At 51.0% G+C, this 19,727-nt stretch overlaps 1 protein-coding gene across 1 annotated transcript; it reads left to right on the top strand.

Moving 5' to 3' along the window:
• Positions 1–4,277: 4,277 nt before the first annotated feature.
• On the top strand, positions 4,278–6,434 carry FOXG1 (forkhead box G1). Its single transcript, XM_078610346.1, has one exon. It carries the CDS (start codon positions 4,476–4,478, stop codon positions 6,432–6,434), a length of 1,959 nt encoding a protein of 652 aa, XP_078466472.1. The 5' UTR covers positions 4,278–4,475.
• Positions 6,435–19,727: the final 13,293 nt, after the last annotated feature.

A 19,727-nucleotide genomic window follows, 5' to 3' on the forward strand; every position in this document is an offset into this window, starting at 1 on the left:
AGTGGTTCGGAGGGAGGAGACGCCGCAGGTTCCCTGCAAGTTGCTCGCTCGCGAGGTTGGCCTCAACTCGAGGGAGATGGAGTTGAAGCGGTGTGTGTGTGTTGTGTTGTGTTTGTGTTGTGTGTGTGTGTTGTGTGTGTGTTGTGGGTGTGGTGTGGGTGTGTGGTGTGGGTGTGTGTGTGTGTGTGGTGTGTGTGTGTGTGTGGTGTGTGTGTTTGTGTTGTGTGTGTGGTGTGTGTCGTGTGTGTGGTGTGTGTGTTTGTGTTGTGTGGTGTGTGTGTGTGTTGTGTGTGTGGTGTGTGTTGTGTGTGTTGTGTGTGTGGTGTGGGTGTGTGTTGTGTGTGTGGTGTGTGTGGTGTGGGTGTGTGTGTTGTGTGTGTGGTGTGGGTGTGTGTTGTGTGTGTGGTGTGTGGTGTGTGTGGTGTGGGTGTGTGTGTGGTTTGTTTGTGTGTGTTGTGTGTGTGTGTTGTGTTGGGTTTGTGTGGTGTGGTGTGTGTGGTTTGTGTGTGTGTGTGTGTTGGGTTTGTGTGGCGTGTGGCGTGTGTGTGGTGTGTTGCGTGTGTGTGTGGTGTGTTGCGTGTGTGTTGTCTGTGTGTGTGTTGTGTGTGTGGTGTGTGTGTGGTTTGTTTGTGTGTGTTGTGTGTGTTGGGTTTGTGTGGTGTGGTGTGTGTGTGTGTTGTTTGTGCTGTGTGTGTGGTGTGTGTGTGTGGTGTGTGCTGTGTGTGTGTTGTTTGTGTGCGTGTGTGGTGTGTGTTGTGTGTGTGTGGTTTGTTTGTGTGTGTTGTGTGTGTGTGTGTGTGGTTTGTTTGTGTGTGTGTGTGTTGTGTGTGTGTGTGTGTGGTTTGTTTGTGTGTGTTGTGTGTGTTGTGTGTGTGTGTGGTTTGTTTGTGTGTGTTGTGTGTGTGTTGTGTTGGGTTTGTGTGGTGTGGTGTGTGTGTGTGTTGTGTGTGTGTGTTGTGTTGGGTTTGTGTGGTGTGGTGTGTGTGGTTTGTGTGTGTGTTGGGTGTGTTGCGTGTGTGTTGCGTGTGTGTTGCGTGTGTGTTGCGTGCGTGTGTATGTGTTGCGTGTGTGTGTGTTGCGTGTGTGGTGTGTGTGATGTGTGTTGTGTTGTGTGTTGTGGTGTGTGTGTTGTGGTGTGTGTGTTGTGTGGTGTGTGTGTGTGGTGTGTTGTGGTGTGTGAGTGTTGTGTATGTTGTGTGTGTGTGGTGTATGTGTTGTGTGGGTGTGTGTGGTGTGTGTGTGTGGTGTGTGTGTGTGGTGTGTGTGTGTGGTGTGTGTGTGTGGTGTGTGTGGGGTGGGTGTGTGTGTAGTGTGTGGTGTGTGTGTGGCGTGGGTGGGTGTGTTGTGTGTCTGTGTGTGTTGTGGTGTGTGTGTTGTGTGGGTGTGTGTGTTGTGTGTGTGTTGTGTGGTGTGTTGTGTGTGCTGTGCGTGTTGTGTGTGTTGTGTGGGTGTCTGTGTAGTGTGTGTTGTGGTGTGTGTGTTGTGTGGGTGTGTGTGTTGTGTGGTGTGTTGTGTGTGCTGTGCGTGTTGTGTGTGTGTGTGTTGTGTGTGGTGTGTATGGTGTGTGTTGTGTGGGTGCCTGTGTAGTGTGTGTTGTGGTGTATGTGTTGTGTGTGAGGTTCTCAGTCATTCGCTGCTTCCGCTGCTCACGACGCCACCGATGCGGCAGCTGCCGTTCCTGTCTCGGGTGAAACGGAATCTTACGTTCGTGCCGCGAACCGGTAAAAACCGGTTTTGTAAACCGGTTTTTCATTTATGTTCGTGCCGCGAACCGGTGAAACCGTTTTTTCATTCCTGTTTGTGCAGGAAACCGGTTTAAAAAAACGGTTTCTGTGCGTGCCTCAAACCGGTTAAACCCGGTTTTCCATGCGGTTACCGGTAACGTCGAGGGGCAGTGGCTAACCGATCGCTCCACCGCCATGGAAGTTCCATTCATTTCCCCGTTACAACGCAATGCGGCAGGCTTGTGTTTAGTGCTCGATTCATTTTATGTAGGTTTTCTATGCAGTTACCGGTAATGCACGAACATTTGTTTTTACTAAAAAAACAAGACAAATATCCCCCGTATAGCCTGCCCAGACTGTTGGGGCAAGTGCTGTTAGCGAGCACCTATGAAGGCCGGCACGGCAACGAGGGGGTGGGTGGCCAACACCACGCCCGGCCGCCTTTGTCTCTCCGGTGGCGATGTTTTTGCACACCACACCAGGTACTCATTTGAGGCTGAGTCGACCTAGGGGAGGCCCAGGACCTGTTCAAATGAACGTCAGCGGTGTCGGCAGGTTCGTAGCGCAGCGCGCTAACCACTAACCCCCCCCCCCCACGCTACGAACCCAGAGACCCGAGTTCGATTCCCGCTCACAGCAAACACCAGTGACGATTATCTGAAACGGTCCTGGGCCTCCCCTAGGTGGACTCAGCCTCAAATGAGTAGCTGGTGCGGTGTGTGAACATCATCACTGGGGAGACAAAGGCGGCCGGGCGTGGAATTGGCCAACGTTTTCGGCCTTAATAGGCGCTCGCAAACAGCGCTGTTACGGGTGATATTTGCACATGTGTGTGCCAGTATGTGTGTATAAGTGTACGTACGTGTGCTTGTACATACAGTCTGTGTCTGTGTGTATCTGTGTGTATGTGTGTGTGTAATGGAAAATATTTGTTTGTGTGTATAATATCAAATAATACAATCACGCCTGATGATAATGAAATGTGTGTATATATACACGCGCCTATAAATAAACACGTACTCTACATAACAAACCCGCGCGCGTGCGTGCGCGTGTCACTGTGTCGGGGGAGCGGTGGCGCAGTGGTTAGCGCACTGCACTACGATCCCGGCGGGCCCAAGTTCGATTCCCGCCCACGTCTACCAACACTGGTGACGAATATCCTCGTAGTGTCCTGCCCCCCACTCCCCTGTGTCCACTCAACCTTAAATGAGTACCTGGTCCTGCTGGAGAGACAAAGGCGGCCGGGCATGGAGTTAGCCACCTAGCCCCCTCTGCCTTCATAGCGGCGCTAGCTAATACTGCACTTGCCCCAACAGTCCGTTAAAGGCTATGCGGGGGATCTTTGTCTCTGTGCGTAAGTCGCAAGTCTTCATCAACAGATCACACACACACATTACACACACACGCGTAACCTGTACTCGTGTTGTGTGTATCTTCGTGTGTATTTGTAAGTTCACACACACACACACATATTATACACACACGCGCGCGTTTGTGTATCAAACACACACACACACAAATACACAGAGACAAAGATACCCCATCTAGCCTCGAACAGACTGTTGGGGCAAGTGCTGTATTACGGCACGCGCGGGGGAGTGGGGTGGGTGGCCAACACCACGCCCGGCCGCCTTTGTCTCCCCAGTGCTGATTATTTTTGTGTACACACCGCACATACACGAGACGGAGCAGAACAACGGTTCAGATATTCGCTTCAACACACGCACGCACACACGTGTGCATGTATAACATACACACGCGTGTGTACACACACACATATATACACACACATGTACACACACATACACGTGTGAACACACACACACGTGGACATACACTCGCGCGCGTGTATGTCCACGTGTGTGTGTGTTCACACGTGTATGTGTGTGTACATGTGTGTGTATATATGTGTGTGTGTACACACACGTGTGTATATGTGTGTGTGTGTACACACGCGTGTATATATGTGTGTGTGTGTACACACGCGTGTATATATGTGTGTGTATATATGTGTGTGTACACGCACGTGTGTATATGTGTGTGTGTGTGTACACGCACGTGTGTATGTGTGTATATGTGTGTGTGTGTAAACGTGTGTATGTGTGTGTACACACACGTGTATGTGTGTGTGTGTGTACGCAACACAACTTGCTTCCTCCCTATTGGTCGCGGCGCGAACAGGGGTCGCGCGCGGTGGGGGGGGGCAAGGAGTGGGAGGGGCGGGGCTAGGCGGGGGTGGGGGGGGGGGTTAGCCCCGCCCCTCAGGTGCATCCCCCCCCCCTCCCGCTTGTGGAGGGGAGGGAGGGAGGGAGAGTTACAAAGTGGGGTTGGGAAGACGAGGAGGAGGAGAGAGTGAGAGAGTAGCTCTCTCTCTCTCTCTCGTGGTGCTGGTGGTGCTGGTGGGGGGAGTTGTGGTGGACGAGAGGGGAGGGGGGGAGGGAGTGGAGGATGTAGACTTGTGGGGTGGCGAGAGGGGAGGGGTGAGAGAGGGGGGGGGATAGAGGGGAGGGGGGGGGGATAGAGGGGAGGGGGGCGAGAGGGGAGGGGGGAGGTTTCGCGTTCAGTCGCTGTTGGCTCCTGCCGCGCTCTCACCTCTCTGCGCTCGCCTCTCCTCCTCCGCCTCCTTCCTCCTCCTCGTCGCCTTTCCCCGTCGGCAACCACCGCCGCCGCCGTGACCCCGTCTCGCGCCGCGTCTCACCGCACCTCCTCCACCTCCTCCACCTCCTCCTCCTCCACAGCAGCGTGGACATGCTGGACATGGGCGATCAGCGCGCAGAGAGGAAGGCCGGACCCAAGACGACGTCCTTCACCATCGACAGCCTCCTGCCCGAGACGGTCCAACACTCGCTACCGCCGCCCCCCTTATTGCACCACCAAAACCACAACCACCACCACCATCACCACCACCACCAGCACCACCACCAGCAGCAGCAGCAACAACAGCAGCATCACCACCAGCACCATAGGCCGCTAAGTAGCAGCGGTCGACTGTCCGCCGTGGATATCGCCGCACAGCAGCAACAACAGCAGCAGCAGCAACCGTCATTCCGGGTGATCTCCGCTGCGCGCGAACCGATCGTGAATGTCGACGGTGTGAGCAGCGGCAACAGCAGCGGCAGCAGCAGCAGCAGCAGTAGCCGCCCGGGCAGTCCGGAGACGGGGAGGCGGGTCGACTCGAAGCCAGCGACGGGAGGAGGCGCCGCCGCGCACGGCGAGGAAGCGAGGCCGCGTAGCCCGGAGCGCAAAGGCTCCGTGGAGAAGGACATCGGTGTAGCTGTCCCAACAGCAGCAGCGGCAGCAACAGCAGCAGCAGCAGCGGGGGCTGTCGGTAGCGGAGGAGGCGAGACGGGCAAAGACGGCGAGAAGAAGAACGGCAAGTACGAGAAGCCTCCGTTCAGCTACAACGCGCTCATCATGATGGCCATCCGGCAGAGTCCCGAGAAACGGCTCACGCTCAACGGCATCTACGAGTTCATCATGACCAACTTCCCCTACTACCGCGAGAACAAGCAGGGCTGGCAGAACTCGATCCGGCACAACCTGAGCCTCAACAAGTGCTTCGTGAAGGTGCCGCGCCACTACGACGACCCGGGCAAGGGCAACTACTGGATGCTCGATCCGTCGAGCGACGATGTCTTCATCGGGGGCACCACCGGCAAACTGCGTCGGCGTTCCACTACGTCGCGGGGCAAGCTCGCCTTCAAGCGGGGCGCACGCTTCGCCCCTGCTGCCTTCGCGTTCATGGAGCGCGGCAGCTCGCTGTACTGGCCCGTATCGCCGTTCCTCTCGCTCCACCACCACCACCATCACGCTCAGCAGCAGCAGCAGCACCACCACGCGCACCAGCCGCAGCACCATCACCACCACCACCACGCGCACCACCAGCAGCACCATCACGCGCAGCAGCATCACCATCACATCGTCGCGGGAGGTGGTGGCGGCGGTGGTGGTGGTGGCGTCGGAGGAGGAGGAGGAGGGGTTGTCGGCGGTGCTGCAGCTGCTGCGTCGGCGCTCAGCTACGCGTGCGCCGCTTCGCCCTACACCGCCGGCCACCACCACCACCACCACTCGGCAGCGGCCGCCGCTGCCGCTGCCGCCTACGGCTCCGTTCTCTCCCAGAGCTCCCTGGGCGGCGGGGGAGGCGCGGGCGGGGGTGGAGTAGGAGGAGGGTCGTCGGGCACGGCGGGTGGATCCGGAGCGGGCAGCCTGACCGTGGAGAGGTTGGTGGGTGGCGACCTGCAGCCCTACGCGTCCCACCACCTCTCGGCGGCCGCGGCCCTGGCCGCCTCCGTCCCGTGCGCCACGGCTGCCGCGGCCGCTGCGGCTGCGGCGGCGGCCGCGGGAGGGCCCTACGGGGCCCTGGGCCCGTGTTCGGTCGGCCTTCTCGCCGCCGGGCAGGGCGGCTACTTCTTCCCGCACATGGGCGCCGCGGCTGCAGCAGCGGCAGCCGCGGCCGCTGCTGCGGCAGCCGCGGGCGGAGGAGGCGGTGGTGGAGGAGGAGGTGGTGGGTCGAGCACTCAGGGAATCATCCAAGGTGCCGGCTCGCCCCCACTGTCGCAGTCGAGCCCGCACTCTGGCGGGTTGATCCCCGGCTGCGAGGTGCTGAGAGGGCCGCTGTCTTCGTTTCACGCGGGACTGCCCGGTGGACTGGCGGGCTATTTCGCGCAACATCAGACGGCACATTCAGCCAACAGTCTCTTACACTGACGGTGGTGGTGGTGATGATGGTGGCGATGATGGTGATGATGGTGGTGATGGTGAATGTTGCTTCACCACTCCCCCCCCCAACTCCCCACCAAATTCACCCGCAATGTCTGCGTCCTTCCACCTCGTCCGTCATCATCATCGTCGGCAGATCTCACCGTTCGCCCACCTCCCCCCCCCACCCCCACGTGTGCTCCTGTAAGTTCGTATTTTGTACAATATACTATATATAAATACGTCAGTCGTCTATTTTGTTTGTAATATGTTTCTTTAACTTGTGTTGTTGATCAATATTCGATGCCATGCAGTTTTATTTGTGAACACTCTTAAACGGGGGAACGAAACGAGGGAAATGAGACTTGAGCATAAAAAGAAATCGTCAAGCTGCGAAATCCACTCGTTCACTGACGCGTTCATTCACACACTGACGCACTCGTAGACTAACAAACTCACTCACAGACTCACAGACTCACTCAGACTCACTCACAGACTCACTCAGACTCACTCAGACTCACAAACCCACTCATAGACTAACAAACTCACTCACAGACTCACAAACTCACAGACTCACTCACAGACTCACAGACTCACTCACAAACTCACAGACTCACTCACAGACTCACAGACTCACTCACAGACTCACAGACTCACTCAGACTCACAAACTCACTCATAGACTAACAAACTCACTCACAGACTCACAAACTCACAGACTCACTCACAGACTCACTCACAGACTCACAGACTCACAGACTCACTCAGACTCACAAACTCACTCAAAGACTCACACACTCACAAACCCACTCATAGAATCAAACTCACTTGGACTCTCACAGACTCACAAAACCACTCACAGACTTAAACTCACTCAGACTCACAGACCGACCCACAGAACCAAAAACTAACTCGCTCACAGACTCACTCACAGACTCGCACCGATTCTCAAACCGACTAATTCACGGGCTTAACTCACTCGCTCACAGAGACGTGGACTCACGAAGGATTGACAATTGCCTAAATCTGTCCCGTGTCGCCATTGAAGTGTTGTAGGAAATTGTATATGATTTACCGTCTTATATTTGTCATTCCGTGTTTTCCCAAGTCTCTTAGCGAATATATTATAAATATATTATTGTTAATATTATTGTTATTATATTAAACACGTTACCGGATGGAAATGTACGCATGTGTACAAATGTAAGTGCAATTCAACCTCTCCCTATCCCACGCTCCCCATATAACTCTTTGTGTACATGTATGCACGCACGCACGCACACACACACACTAATACACAGCAAACACACATACACACACGCGCATGCTATAACACGCGTGCACACCATATACAGACAGATCCCTCGTATCGTTCCAACACGCAGCATACACACTTACACCCCCCCGCCAAACATACATACACAAGCCAATACACCTAAGAAATAAACACACGCACATCATCTAAAATACAAGTATATCCGGTGTACAAAGACACACACACACACGCCGATATACAACAACGAAATATAAATACACACGCACCTTAAATACCGATACAAAGACAAAGATTTCTCGTATAATTCTAGATTTGAAGCTTTCGTGACTGCAAGGATTCATATTGTGTTTTTTTCGGTAAAGTCACGTAGGTAAAAAATTAAAATTAATAAAAGTAAAGTAAAATAAAAATCACGACGTTTCGGAGGCAACACAAGCTTCCGTCTGCAGGTGGAACCGTCACAGCACGATTGCTGTTTACGTGACTTTACCGAAAAAACTAAGAATATTTCCCTATAAACATCGCAGACTGTTGGGGCAAGTGCTGTTAGCGAGCACCTGTGAAAGGCCGTAACGCTGCACGTGTGTGGGGTGTGTGGCCAACACCACACACACACCACACATCACTCAACTACAGTCCATGCGTACGTACACGATAACCACACGATGAAACACACACACACACACAAACAACACACTCACACACTAACAGTGCAAGCCTAAACACACGCTTGTTACACCACACACACTACACTCCACAGACGAGCCCGTTCATATACAACGGCACAGGCGTACACGCCAAGCACACACAATACGCATCTGCTGCAGACGCAATAAATATATAACGCACATATATATAATAACACAATTCACACAACTACGCACACCGAAATAGACACTCAATAATACGAACAATCGCGCACCATGCATAGGCTACAGCGCGTACACACATATACATTGCAGACACTAACTACATATATATATACCATACACACAATATACATATGACACAAAGCACATGTTTACACGCTAAATGTATGCATACACGAACGCATGTATATACACTAAAGAGGCATCGCACACAGTAAGCACTCGTGAAAATGCTTTCGGTACACAGCACACACGCGAAACACAAAATACACGAACACAATACACACACGATAAAATAACACGCACACTGCACATGCACACCCTACACACACTGAACGCACACACGCAATGCACGAAATATACATACACAACACACGAAGCACATGCACAAACAGGCACACACAAGACACACATACATACCACAAACGCGACACACACACAAACATGTATACACACACACGACACACGCTGTACACACATACTGCACACACACAACGCACACACTAAATACATAACATATACACAAACACAACACCCTAACACAAACGCACACACCGAATACACACACACATGCACAATATGCACGCACATAACACCGAAACACACACACGCGTACACACATATATGCACACCACCATAAATACACAAACTACACATACATCATATAGACCTACACAACACACTAACACACGCGTACACACATATATACAGTATAAACCACAGTAAACATTAAATAAACAGAAACTGCACACAATTAACACACACACATAAACACAATACACACCGACACAACACCCTGACACACACACCCTGACAGGCACAAGTATAAATTACCGTAAGTACACACATATATCTATAACCCACCGTAAGAATATACTGCGCGCACACACACAATACCCCAACACGCACACACACACACACAGGACTGCTATGTAAATATGAGATTACGACGGTCACGTGGCGGTCTAGGTGACAATGATGATGATGATGCGTGATGAGGATTTTGACAGATTTCGCTTCTGAGCAAAGAAATCAAAAATTCCGTCGACGATTATCACGACTCGTGCCAACGTCATTGGCGTCGTTATCATGATTAACTTATTGTAATCATCGCAAAGACAATGACAAGATATTGTTTTTAAACTTACACGGGCACGGTCAAACATGTGTGGGAGGCTTATTTTAAAATCGTAAGATCTATCGTTAATATAATAATGATTATTATATATTTTTAAAAAACGTACAAGTTTATATTCGGCCTAAGAAATTCTCAATGCGGTGTTTATTTGCGATGCGGAGAAAATTGTACGTTGTGGAATTTGGTCACAATGCGCTCGGGTTGAAACTGCTGCAGAAATTAATGAGATTTTAATTTCAGCTTTGCAGGTGGGGAGATGGGGTCGAGGGGGGGCTGCAGAAGTTGGAATGGGGGGAGGGAGGGTCTCATATTTTGTTTAAATGCGGATAAGTGACATCAACTTGAACCAAATTAAATAACGAGCAAAAAAATCCGTATCAAGTCATTGGTGGAAATTCCACATTCCTATGGCTGGGGCGGGGGAGCCGTTTTCGGGTAGGGTGGGGGGGGTCTGTTCGTAGGACAACAACCACCACTTGATTTCCTCGCGTAGTGGTACCAATTTTATGGCCCCGGAGAGATGGTGAGGATGATGGGCTAATTCATTTACCACCAACTCGCATTTCTCGCAGTCCTTTCGATGAATGTGAGCCGCTCGCTCTACTGCTGGACGGTTATAAAATAACGGCTCTCGTTAAAATGTCGTGCTGATAATGATGATGATCTTGACATTCTATTAGAGATGCTTTTTTTAAACATCGCATGAATCTGTTACCGCTGCAATGAATGAAAATGAAATTAACGATGATAACTGTCGTCTAACCCCCAGCTACTGCTGCTGTTAGCATCATCATTCGGTGAACGACATCAACGACTAGGATGCTGATAATGATAACAATGACGATAATGATTACGTTAATGATGGTGATGATAACGACGATCGTGACAATAGAGCTGATGATGATAATAATGATGACGACGGTGATAATGACGATGAAAGTGACGGTGATGATTATGACGGTGTCGATTATGACGATGGTGGTGGTGATGATGATGACGACGTTGATGATGGAGGCACGGTTCGATCCGCGATGAAGGTCGATGTAGATATTGTAAATGCGCAAGGACAGCGTCGCGGAACGGCCTTCGACGATTCTGTTGTTGATGCGACACCCATCCCGTCCCCTCGCGAGACACACACACACACACAGAGACACACACACACACACACAGAGACACACACACACACAGAGACACACACACACAGAGACACACCACCCCACTAACAATTGCTGGTTTATATGATTTTATATGACGATGATGCTGATGACAACAACAACAATAATTACTTGTTAGTATTATTGTTCAATACAATGCAAAAGCGGATTTAAAAAAAGAAACGGTACAAAATATGATTGCAACATCAGCGACAACAACAAGAACCATAAAATAAACTGAAGCAGGCCGACAATTTACCCGCGTGATGATTTATTTACGGTCATGGTTATGATCAAAGAAGATCAATTAAACAAATATAAAGATTGCCCGTATAGTCTCAACGGGCTGTTGGGGCAAGTGCTGTTAGCGAGCACCTGGGAAGGCCGGCACGGCACATGAGGGGGCGGGTGGCCAAGCACCACGCCCGGCCGCCTTTGTCTCCCCGGTGGCGATGTTTACTGTTCGTTTAAAGGCCGAGTAGACCTAGGCAGGACCGGTCGTTCAGGTATAATCGTCGCTTGGTTTTTTTATTTAGTGGTGGTGGTTGGTGGTGGTGGTAGTTGGTGGTTGGTGGTGGTGGTGGTGTTGGTGGTGGTTGGTGGTGGTGGTGGTTGGTGGTGGTGGTTCGTGGTGGTTGGTTGGTGGTGGTGGTTGGTGGTGGTGGTTGGTGGTGGTGGTTGGTGGTGGTGGTTGGTGGTGGTGGTTGGTGGTGGTGGTTGGTGGTGGTGGTTGGTGGTGGTGGTTGGTGGTGGTGGTTGGTGGTGGTGGTTGGTGGTGGTGGTTGGTGGTGGTGGTTGGTGGTCGCCGTGAGCGGGAATCGAACTCGGTTCGCCGGCCTCGGTAGTGCAGCGATGACCGGATCCCAAAAAAAAACTCCACCACAGTTCGCGAACCGGTAACCGATTTCAGTAGAATGTCACCAAATCGAATGGCAACCGACCTATTCGTGAATGAACTTCGTTGTTTTTTGTTGTTTGTTAAACGGCAGCGCCGGGGAGATGGAATTGAACCGGTAACCTCTGAGTTGTATGCGTTCCACTGTTCGGACTCACAATGATAGCTGTTGTTGTTTTCCTTACATTTCAATGTTTTATTCCCCCCTTCACATTGTAGCGCTCGTCAGACAGACACAGGCAGTACAGTATACACAAAAGTGCGGTAAAACCGGTTACGGCATTTTGTTTAAACCGGTTTTTCCCCTCACGCGGTTTCCCGCGAATTCGCTTTCATGCTGCATGCATGATTTTACAAGCAACCGTAACTTATAATAACATTAATAATAATAATTTGGAGGATACGGCGATGAAAGCGGTGTCATTGTGTCGACATCGACTGAGCGCGTTGCGTGTCGGGGACTTTGACGCGCGGCCGAATGGCCGAGGAAGGCCCCCCTCGTGGTGAGACGATGATTTTTGAGTGGCGTCAAAAAAAAAACCCTCGAGAAACAAAAAAAAACTCCGCAATGTTTACGATTAACAAAGACAAAAACCGACTCATCGAATCGCCAGTTACCCACCACACCGCCTCGCCCCGCCCACTAAGAGAAAGACAAAGATCCCCCGTGTCGCCTTCACAGACTGTTGGGGCAAGTGCCGTTAGCGAGCGCCTACGAAGGCCGGAACAGCACACGAGGGGGTGGGTGGGCAGCACCAAACACCGCAACAGGTACTCATTTGAGGCTGAGTCGACCTAGGGGAGGCCCAGGACCGGTTAAAATAATTGTCATCGCGGGTGTTGGTGGCCGTGAGCGGGAATCGAACTCGGGTCGCCGGGTTCGTAGCGCAGCGTGGCGCTAACCGCAGCACCACCGCTCCTCACCATCACCACCTCCGCGCGCGTTTCGCGACAGGTTATAAAACACCGATCCTGAACATACATAACACTGTGTGTGTATATATAATATCATACATATATACGACATGTTTTAACACTAATCTCCGCAGCACGTGACAACACCATGCGCAATCGACATGTACGGTGTTGGAAGATTGCCAATCCACTGCTGGATGAAACTCGTCTTTCTCCAACCACCTCCACGCCGTGCCGATCGTGGGGTGGCTGTGGCTGTGTGGAGTGGGTCACTGGGACGATACTGCAACTACGCCGGTCGGTGCGGCGTTGCGTTGTTTTGCGAGAGAGTCAACGGATTTCGCCGCAGTCTGAGTAGCGCCTCGTTTTTAGTTTCGCTCTCCGCTCGCCACTCACGGGTCGCGCGGAGCAGCCAACGACGGCCGCGCGTGGCATTGCGAGATCTGTTGGAGTCGGAGGAGGAGGAGGACGGGGGGAGATCGGGGAGGGAGTCGTGCGCACAATGCGCGACGAGACGACCTCGTGCGCGCATCGTGTCATCGCGATGAGCAACGTGATGGGGGGGGGGGGTTCAACACCGGTGGCGTGGAGTCTCGCCGAGACGAATTTGTGGAGGGGTTTTTATTTTTCTCTTTAGGTCGTACAATTTGGGTCGATACCGGTGTAATCGTATAATTGTGTTTTTTTTAATCTGGGACTCGGTTCGTTGACGATCTCTAATGATAGCGGGTATTGTATACATATATATGTGTGTGGTGAATCATGTGTGTGTGTGAGTGAGTTGATGTCGGCATTCATCGATGCTCGCTGACGGCACTTGCCCCAACAGTCTGTTCGTGATATGGGGGATGTCTCTGTGTTTGTGTTTTAGCTGTGCCGGGTGCTATGCACAAAACACAAAGACACAGATCCCCCGTATAGCCTCAACACGCTGTTGGGGCAAGTGCTGCTAGCGAGCATATATGAAGACCGGCACGGCACACGAGGGGGTGGGTGGCCAGCACCACGCCCGGACGCCTTTGTCTCCCCAGTGGCGATGTTTTTACACACCGCACCAGGTACTCATGTGAGGCTGAGTCGACCACACGAACACACTATATATAAACAATGGAGGCGACGTTTCGGGCAATAGACCATCTTGCATAGCACCGTGAACAAGCGGGTTGGCGCGACTACGTAATTTTCATTTCAGGGCATTATTATTATTATTATTTTCGATCTAATCCCTCGTGTAATAAAAAATGCTTAAATCCAACAGGACATTGATTATGCTGCGTCCCAGTAAATTATATAAGCACACACAGCTGTGTACATCTGCGTGCAGTATTAATTGCATAGAGTATACGTCAGATGCCTGTTGTGTGTGTCTGTGTGTACACGCATGTATATTCGCGTGTGTGCACGTGTGCGTACCAGGCTTGCTAATTATCGTTAGAGAAGAGAAATAATTAATACAATCGCATTTCATTTTAGCTTGCAAAAAAACTAATTTAATTGAATATCGCGTCTCATTTTATTTTCAAACCTTGATCACCCATCCAACATGGACCGGCGTGGTGAAGTATGGTCCACAAAATTCCATACATCGTGCAGCATTGCGTAATGCGCTATGTAATGCAAGTTTTCTTTTGTGTGTTGGAATGTTGCAGATTTCCGACGAAGACATTTGTGTGTGTGTGTGTGCTTGCTTGTGTGTGTGCATATATATTACCGCTCACGGCCACGAATACCAGTGACGATTATCCTAACCGCTCCCGGAGCCTCCCTTAGGTCGACTCAGCCACAAATTAGTACCCGGTACGTAAACATCGCCGCCGGGGATACAAAGGCCTCCGGGCGTGGTGCTGGCCACCCATCTCCCTCGTGTGCCGTTCCGGCCTTCATAGGTGCTCGCTAGCAGCACTTGCCCCAACAGTCTGTGGAGGCTATACGGGAAGGAGGAGATGGGGGGTCTTTGTCTTTATCTGTATGAATTTACAAGTCAATTACATTTTTCTAATTTTTCTTACACAAATTCCAACAGTCACCATTGATGTATACAACTGACAGAACGCACGCACACAACGAGATGTTTCACCCTCCCAACGAGCACCTTTATTATTGTCAACGGATAATAATATATATATTTTTTAAACAACAACAACAACAACAACGTAATAATAATCTTAATTATAGACTAAACTTGCCATAGCCTTGTACGTAAATAGTGTCTCTCTCTGTCTCTCTCCCGCCCGATAATTGTGCAACCGATCATACATCGGCGACGGTAACATCGAAAACATCTCAGAGATCGAATCTCCGTTGCCAACGATCGTAGCGTGAATATCCATCGTCTGCATTTCGTGAGCGTGCAATCAGCGCCAATTGACACTGATTCAATGTATCGATCACGACGATCGCTTTCGACTCTCACGAAAGGGGCACAAATGATCATTTATTGCCATTCGAGGCTATTATTTTATGTTCGCATGGTGTTATATATATAGATGGTATATATTTATACGTATACGTGCGCGTGTGTGTATGCGGTAGAGTGGAGTGGTTAGCGCGCTGCGCTACGAACCCGGAGACTCGAGATCGATTCCCACTCACGGCCAACACCGGCGGCAATTATCTGAACCGGTCCTGGGCCTCCCGTAGAACGACTCAGCCTCAAATGAGTACCTGGTGTGTACACATCGCCACTGGTGGGAGACAAAGGCGAGCGGGAGTGGTGTTGGCCGTCCACCCCGATCGGCTTTCTATTGATGCTTACTCGCTAATAGCACTTGCCCCAACATCCTTTGTAGGCTATCCGGGGGGCCTTTGTCTTTGTGTTTCTCCCCCCCCCCCCCCCCCGTCGTCGTCATTGTTAACGTCTTGTCGTTGTCATTCGTGTATAGTATAAATATATATATAAAACGATAATTTAAAAATCGTGTAAATATATCGTCATCATCATTTTTTTATAATCATCGTCTAAATAATCACCATCGTCTAAATCGTAATTTTAATCATAATCGTCTACATCATCATCGTCATAATTATATTACGTAAATTATCATCATGTCATAATTATTGTCTAAATCATCGTCAAAATTAGTCTAAATCATCATCATTGTCTAAATCATTATAGTCATACTTATAGTCTAAATCACCATCATGTCATCATCGTTGTCTAAATCATTATCCTCGAATTCATCATCATCGTCGTCGTCGTGATGTCGTCCAGCTTACACAGGATGATTAAACTGCAAGTACATTATTTACAATCTATATTAGTGCAGTGTATGCGTGTATGTGTATAGATATGTGTGTATATATACGTGGGGAGCGGTGGTGTAGCGGCTAGCGCGCTGCGCTACGAACCCGGCGATCCGGATTCAATTCCCGCTCACGGCCACCACCGGTGACGATTATCTGAACCGGTCTAGGGCCTCCCCTAGGTCGACTCAGCCTCAAATGAGTGCCTGGTGCGGTGTGTAAACATCCCCACTGGGGAGACAAAGGCGGCCGGGCGCGGTGCTGGCCACCCACCCCCTCGTGTACCGTTCCGGCCTTCATAGGTGCTCGCTAACAGCACTTGCCCCTACAGTCTGTTAAGTCTACACGGGGGATCTTCGTCTTGTATATATGTGAAATCGACATTCGCCGTCGAGGTAGCCACGCGTAATGGAGCGCGGTGGACCAGGGCGGACATGAGCGGCGCATCACGTGCCGTGCATTGATTCGAGAGGTGTCCTGTGGAGCGATGTGCCAACGATGAATCGGGGCCACGAACGGCGCATCTCGGGGGCAGTCATCCACGACCACCACGACCACCACCACGACCACCACCGCCACCGCAATGCAGGCCCCTGCCACTCGTCGTCAGAGCGAAGGAGGGCAAAGTGGAGCCTCACGGTTCCAGGAATGCACTCGCACGCTGACAGTGTTGGCTGCTTTAGGTTTCGCGTTCAACAGCCGGGTATCTCGTCCTGTGCTCTGGTGTTTACAGCCCGCTCCTCATTAACCTCATCATCATCCTCATCATCAGTGTACACACACAGTACACACACACACAGTAAAACAGTACACGCACAGTACACGCACACAATATGTATATGTGTGTGTATCTGCGTGTATGTCTGTGTGTATCTCTTTCTTTGTATCTCTGTGTGTGTATCTCTGTGTGTGTATCTCTGTGTGTGTATCTGTGTGTATGTATCTCTGTGTATGTATCTCTGTGTATGTATCTCTGTGTGTATCTCTGTGTGTATGTATCTCTGTGTATCTCTGTGTATGTCTGTGTGTGTATCTCTCTGTGTGTGTATCTCTGTGTATGTATCTGTGTGTGTATCTGCGTGTGTATCTCTGTGTGTGTGTATCTCTGTGTATGTATATGTGTGTGTATCTCTGTGTGTCTCTATATGTATCTGTGTATGTATCTGTGTATGTATCTGTGTGTGTATCTCTGCGTGTGTAGTGACTTCAAGCGGCATCGCAGAGAGTGCATCACGGGTAGAACCCCCCCGTGAGAATTGTTTAATTTTATTATGTTTTATTTTTATTATTTTATTACTTCCCTTCTACGTGACTTTACCGAAAAAACCAAGAAGAAGAACCCCCCCGGTTAGACGCACATTCACAGCGCGACATCGAGCGCACCCAACACGCACACACAGAGGGGCGAGGCGAGGCAAAGCCGCTCTCTCCGTGGACTGTGCGACGACAATTGACCGCCGCTGCTGCTTTAGGTGTTACGTTCAAATATTGACGGAATAATTGTCCGTTCGTCATTCACCCATGCATTAAATCGTCCATTTATTCACTCGTCCATTTATTCACTCGTCCATCCATTCACTCGTCCATTCATTCACTCGTTGGCCGGAACGGAACACAATTCAATCGGCGGGTTCCGTGCGCGGCTTCTTTAGCGCCGAGAGCGGCTTCAGTGGTGCAGCGGAGCGAGCGTGGCGTGGCGGTGCGTGTTTGTGCCGAACTTCTTTCGCGCCGTACGTAACGCCAACCGCGCTAATCAGCCGTGGTCAATCAACTGCTGGATTTTTTTTTATTTTGAAGGGCCTCCTCCTCCCAAAGCCGCCGCCGCCTCCGCCTCTCGCAATCCTCGCTGTGTAGCGAGCAATCCATGCCGGGCTCTGGGAAAACGTGGGGGTCTGGGTCCCATCGTCATCATCATCGTCGTCGCTCCATCTCTCCCTCGGGTGGTCCCTCAATCTCTGACGCGATCCATTTGTCATCGCTCCGCTGTGACGTTTGACCTCCTCCTCCTATCCATCACCGTCTGCTGCTGCTACTGCTGCTGCTGTGTGTATATCTACCACACTGCATATATACACGCAATAATGATTTGAGACGTAGCGTAAGCCTAAACTCTAACACGTAAGCGCATCTAAATCGCTAAGATGACCGGGTCCATTTTAAGATGCACTGTATTATATATATTTATCTGCCCTATAAATATAGCACAATTCCCAAATGCGGCAACACACGCACATATATTTATCTATCTCTGCGGGTTTTAGATATATGTGCATATTCCCTGTATACACCACCACACGTAGAGAAATATATAAATAGTACGGTGGGGGTAGAGCGGTGGTGCAGCGGTTAGCGCACTGCGTGATATGAACCCGGCCAACCTGAGTTCGACTCCTGAGCTCACGACTTAAGTGGCGATGGGCACCTTAAAACATTGGTGCTGGGAATCCACCACCACGCCACCCACTGACCAGCGTGGTGAAGTATGGTCAAACAATCCTCACGACCGGCACGGCGACGGGGTGGGGGTGGGGGAGGGGAGGCGTTCATCCAGCAGTGGATTGGCAAAGAGGTTGTTAGAGAATAATTAAATCATGATAATTGTTGTCGTCTCGTGTGTGTGGTGGTGGTGTAGCGGTTAGCGCGCTGCGCTACGAACTTGGCGACCCGGGTTCGATTCCCGCTCACGGCCAAATATAATTTTCTGAACCGGTCCTGGGCCTCCCCTAGGTCGACTCAGCCTCAAATCAGTACCTAGTGCGATGTGTAAACATCGCCACTAGGGAGACAAATGCGGCCGGGCGTGGCGTTGACCACCAACACCCCTCGTGTGCCGTGCCGGCCTTCATAGGTGCTCGCTAACAGCACTTGCCCCTACAGTCTGTTAAGGCTACAACGGGGGGGATCTTTGTGTGTGTGTGTGTTTACGCAGTCAAACACAAGCGTGGTGTCGTATACGGAATATCACGGCTGTGATACCCTCATGGAATCATCGATTCGCGGTGATGATATCGATTCGGGTCTCATCGGGCGTGTGAACATCGCAACGCGTCCGTGCGGCCCGCTGCCGTTGCACGAGCTTCGTCGGCACATCGGAGTCTCAGGGTCGCTCGGTTTTACAGCACAAAGCGACGATTTCGCGCTTTGTATCTCAACGCATTTGGAAGGGGGGTGGCAGCTGTCCCTGTGCGGCGACAAAAAGGTGACTTGAGCACGCTGGCCACGCGTTTGGGTCATTCGTCTGTCACAGCAAAGGGGGCTGGCGATGATTGCTGTTACTACTGCTGCTGTGTGACTAATTGGCGGTAGTAAAAATATGTTTGCAAATTTGGATCACGATGCCGGTACACTAAACGATGTTTTATTTATTCATTTTAGCCACGGAGCTGTATAGCTCTGTTCTCAGAAGCGACCTGGCTTATCGGCACGTGGAAATGTATCGCAGCAAACGCGCGATGTTGATTATAAACGTGGAGGAGAACGCGGGGAAAAATCCACACGGGGAGAGAGACACGCAGACTCCACATCTACAGCAGCAGGCGTCAGGGTCGGGATCGAACTTACCTCCTCCCGTATACCCGGCGAGGTAGTTGACAGCGAGTCGCCACTGTACTCGCTTCTGCGGACCTCGTCCATCGAGAGTGAAGCGGACTCCGCTTATTTGACGGCTGATACTGCAGTCCACGTGACCCACAGCCACAATAGACTGCTAAGGTCATAACAGCCGAAAGAAAAATAATTTGATCGAATTATTATCGTCAGAATATGTATGTATATACAGCGACGGTGCGTTCCATTCCCGCTCACGGCCAA

The sequence above is a fragment of the Lampetra planeri genome, chromosome 33 (assembly GCF_965212315.1).
Source record: "Lampetra planeri chromosome 33, kcLamPlan1.2.h2, whole genome shotgun sequence".
Classification (NCBI taxonomy): domain Eukaryota; kingdom Metazoa; phylum Chordata; class Hyperoartia; order Petromyzontiformes; family Petromyzontidae; genus Lampetra; species Lampetra planeri.

Coding starts and splice junctions, on each gene's coding strand:
- FOXG1 (XM_078610346.1), top strand. CDS start 4,476: ATGCTGGACATGGGCGATCAGCGCGCAGAGAGGAAGGCCGGACCCAAG.